Source organism: Phodopus roborovskii, unplaced genomic scaffold (assembly GCF_943737965.1).
Source record: "Phodopus roborovskii unplaced genomic scaffold, PHOROB, whole genome shotgun sequence".
Taxonomy (NCBI): domain Eukaryota; kingdom Metazoa; phylum Chordata; class Mammalia; order Rodentia; family Cricetidae; genus Phodopus; species Phodopus roborovskii.
The window spans coordinates 17,579,570-17,583,012 of NW_026126517.1; the positions used below are offsets into that span (position 1 = coordinate 17,579,570).

At 40.1% G+C, this 3,443-nt stretch overlaps 1 protein-coding gene across 1 annotated transcript; it reads left to right on the plus strand.

Annotated features, from left to right (window-relative positions):
• Window positions 1–498: 498 nt before the first annotated feature.
• Tmem225 (transmembrane protein 225) lies at window positions 499–2,927 on the plus strand. The gene is made up of 4 exons (XM_051197074.1): window positions 499–880; window positions 1,413–1,559; window positions 1,812–1,946; window positions 2,649–2,927. Exons 1-4 carry the CDS (start codon window positions 700–702, stop codon window positions 2,876–2,878), a joined length of 693 nt encoding a protein of 230 aa, XP_051053031.1. The 5' UTR covers window positions 499–699; the 3' UTR covers window positions 2,879–2,927.
• Window positions 2,928–3,443: the final 516 nt, after the last annotated feature.

The window sequence follows — 3,443 nt, forward strand, 5'->3', positions numbered from 1 at the left end:
AGGCAATTCTGACAAGAAAGGATTCTTATGCCTTATGGAAGATAGTGAACTGGAATGGTTCAGTGTACCAGAACATTTTTTTTTCCTTTTTGAGTTTCAGTGCTTTACTCTCCCTAGAAACCTTATTGAGGAACCTCACTGAAGATTTGAGTTTCTATAACACACCCAAAATTTCTAATGGGCATTCCCTTTTATGGTGCTAACTAACTGAGCACTTACCCATAATACCTAAGGGTTCTCCTCTTCACAGACTGCACCCAGTGTCAACTATCACCAGCATACTTCATTCTGATTGTAATATGGAACTTCTTTAGTTATACTTGTCAAAGTCTTTAAAGTCTGTTTCTGGTATCACTTTCTTTTATATCAGACCTTGCCATATCATAGCTCTCTCAAAGAACCTTTGCATAGCTTGGTTGCTCCAGTGCCTTATGTCCCAAGGTCAAGGGTCAAACCAACAGACCAGGATTCCATGGCAGTTTGTTGCTCTGACAACAGTCTGCCCTTTATATAAGAATAGTAAAGGGAGGAAGTTATTTTTCCATTCTACAGGTTACTTCAGCACCTTCCACCACTGGTGTCTCTGGCAACTCCTCAGCAGTCAGTGAGCATTCAGATTCCACCCTTCATCTTGTGTCTTATCAAAGAAAAGACGTGTGAAACACTGGTGGTAGTCTTGGGTAGAGATTTTTGTCCACAATGATGCATGTCCCAAACAGAAGTATCCAGGCTGTCAACGTAGTTTTCTCATCTATAGCCATACTCATGATGGTAGCTGGACTCATCATGGACAACTGGGTGGAATTGATTCCCAAAGTGAGAAAAGATAAGACTACCCACAGTCCGTGGCTGGGTTGCTGTCCTGCTTTATGGCCTGAAGGTCAGAACTGTACTGTGGAAAGTGGTGGAGAGGAAATTTTCACAGTTCTTTGACTTTCATCATCTGATCAACTTATCCATTATTCCTGAGATCAACTTGCTCAGGCATTTACATACACAACATAAGGGAGGGATACTCTAAACTTTTACCATTTTGATTTGGGGAGAAAATATTAGGAGCTCACTGGTTTAAGCACTGGGCTTTTGATAAGCCTAGCAGTAGGGTAATCAGCACAACTAGACATGAGGGGTACAACAAAAATGACGGACCAAAAAGCAAATGGATTTTAGCATCCATAGGAGAGGGTGGGTGGAGTAAGGTATTTGATGGATAGAGTGGTACTTAACCTCTGAGTTAAGTTTCTTCTGGTTCTCTCTGTTGTCTCAAGTACACTGCCTCTTTATTCTTTATTCCTTTCCTCTCTTTTGTATTCTGAGATTTTTAGGCCCTCGTGAAAGTATGACCTAGACAGTCGTGGAAATGAGTCTGGAAGAAGTATCTTTCTCTCAATGCAGCTTCTGCTTCCCAACAGACAGCCTGAGGATGATCAGGCGCACGATGATGATGAGTCTCAACATTTCCATCTATCTTAACTTGATCTTAGGTCTGCAGTTAACCTCTATGATTCCTCAAAATAAGTGCGTGCACCTCTTTGTTGGCTTCCTGAGTTTCTTCACAGGTAACTTTCTGGCTCTGCCAGTATTGATGGAAGTAGCAATGGCCTTATGGGTTCCCTTCACTAATCTCCAAATAGTTGGCCTTTCCAATTCTATGAATCAAGGGTATATATTGTTTCTGGATTAGATCTATCACAAACTTGTGATCACCCTATGGAATAACTGTGCCAGAAGGGATAGTTTGGGAGATAAGATGAATGGTGGTAATGATTATAAACTCCTTGAGAAAAAATATTCTTTCTTTTGGACACTAGGTTGCCTCATGTTTTATTCAATCACTATGTATCATCACAAGCTAAATAAAGGTGAACATGTATACTTTATTAGTTATAAGATCAAATGGATCATTTTCACGGCCTACTTAGCCATCGCATCCCTTCTCACTTGTGGTGAGTATCCCCGGGGTCCTAGAAGAGAGATAGAAATCAGACAATCTGCACAAAGAGAAGTATAAAGTAATGAAAATGGAAAATCAAGGAAAAGATGCCAACTCCATTTTTTTAAATGTGAAAAACTCACCTGGACTATCTAAATACAATTCTTAGAAGCAGAAAGCTGAAATTGGACATGGTAGGCTAACCCTGCTTCCAAGAGCACTCCTTGTTTTTCCTTTTCATTATTTTTAGTACCTTTCCAACTTTAAGGCAGAGATAAACCACCAGGGACAGTGGCTAGAGAACAAGGTTCAATAATGTTAAAGAGAACCAGGGAGCCAAGGAAAGCACTGTGGTACCAAAGCAGTTACAAGACAGACAACATCAAAATTGGCGTTGGCAAAACAGGAACCCACTTAAACAAGAGGTCCCCTCCTCCTCCTGCAAATTTCATAAGAATTGCACCTCCCCATGGAACCCATGTAGAAGCACATCTTCATTCAGAATGAATCCCCCTCAGGGAGCTGAGAATCACTGAAGTTACTATAGATAATTCCACCTCCTCTGACTAATTCATTCTTCTCCAGGATGACTCCAGATAGTAGCTGGGACACATTCACAGGGCTCAGTGGTCAGGGTCTTGTAAGGGTTTGGAAGTAGTAGTCCCACACCTCTGCACATCACACTAATGCTGCTCCTCTGTTTCTCTGTCCCCAGGTATCTTCTGTTTTGTACAGTGCACAAACAGATGTGCCTGCATGAAATTCTGTATACCACACAGAGACAGTAATGGCAGAAGGCTGTCTGGGAGTTCAATCCAAGTTATTTCACTTCCAGAGCGCACCACAATGCCTCGGAGCATTGTCCATGTACACTCTATGTCCTCAAAGGATGGTAATATGAACAAAACACATGTCCAAGCACGCCGTGTGACCTGGGCTCTATAACCTAACAATCTGTACCTTTCAATACTTCCTGCACATTGCTATGGAAGCAGCTTTGTGTGTGTGTGTGTGTGTGTGTGTGTGTGTGTGTGTGTGTGTGCAATCATTTTATCTGTGTATGGCTTTATGAATATATATAACTGTACTGAGGTCAATGAAATGTTTCAGAAAATGTCACTTTTTAAATCTTGGCCTGGTAAACAATTATTTTCCTCTATATTTGTTATCAATACAAAAACTTTAAATAAATATTATTTGCTGCACTGTTAACACTATAACTTAAGTAAAGAATGCATTTTGTTTTACTGTGTAATATTTTGATGGGAAGACAAAGCACTGTGATAAACACCTGTGGATATATCATTCCACTTGATGAAATTTTAACATTGTGTCCTTTCTTATTATTTCCACTGGAAGATTTTCTAATTCAAACTGATATTCCTGAGATATTTTCCTAATCTCATCTTTGTTTCCCATAATAAAACATTGTTCAGGGTGCCTTGGTGGTGATTTTACATTGTGTTCTCATTTCTACTTCAATGCCTCTGGATAAATGATGTCGAACTAA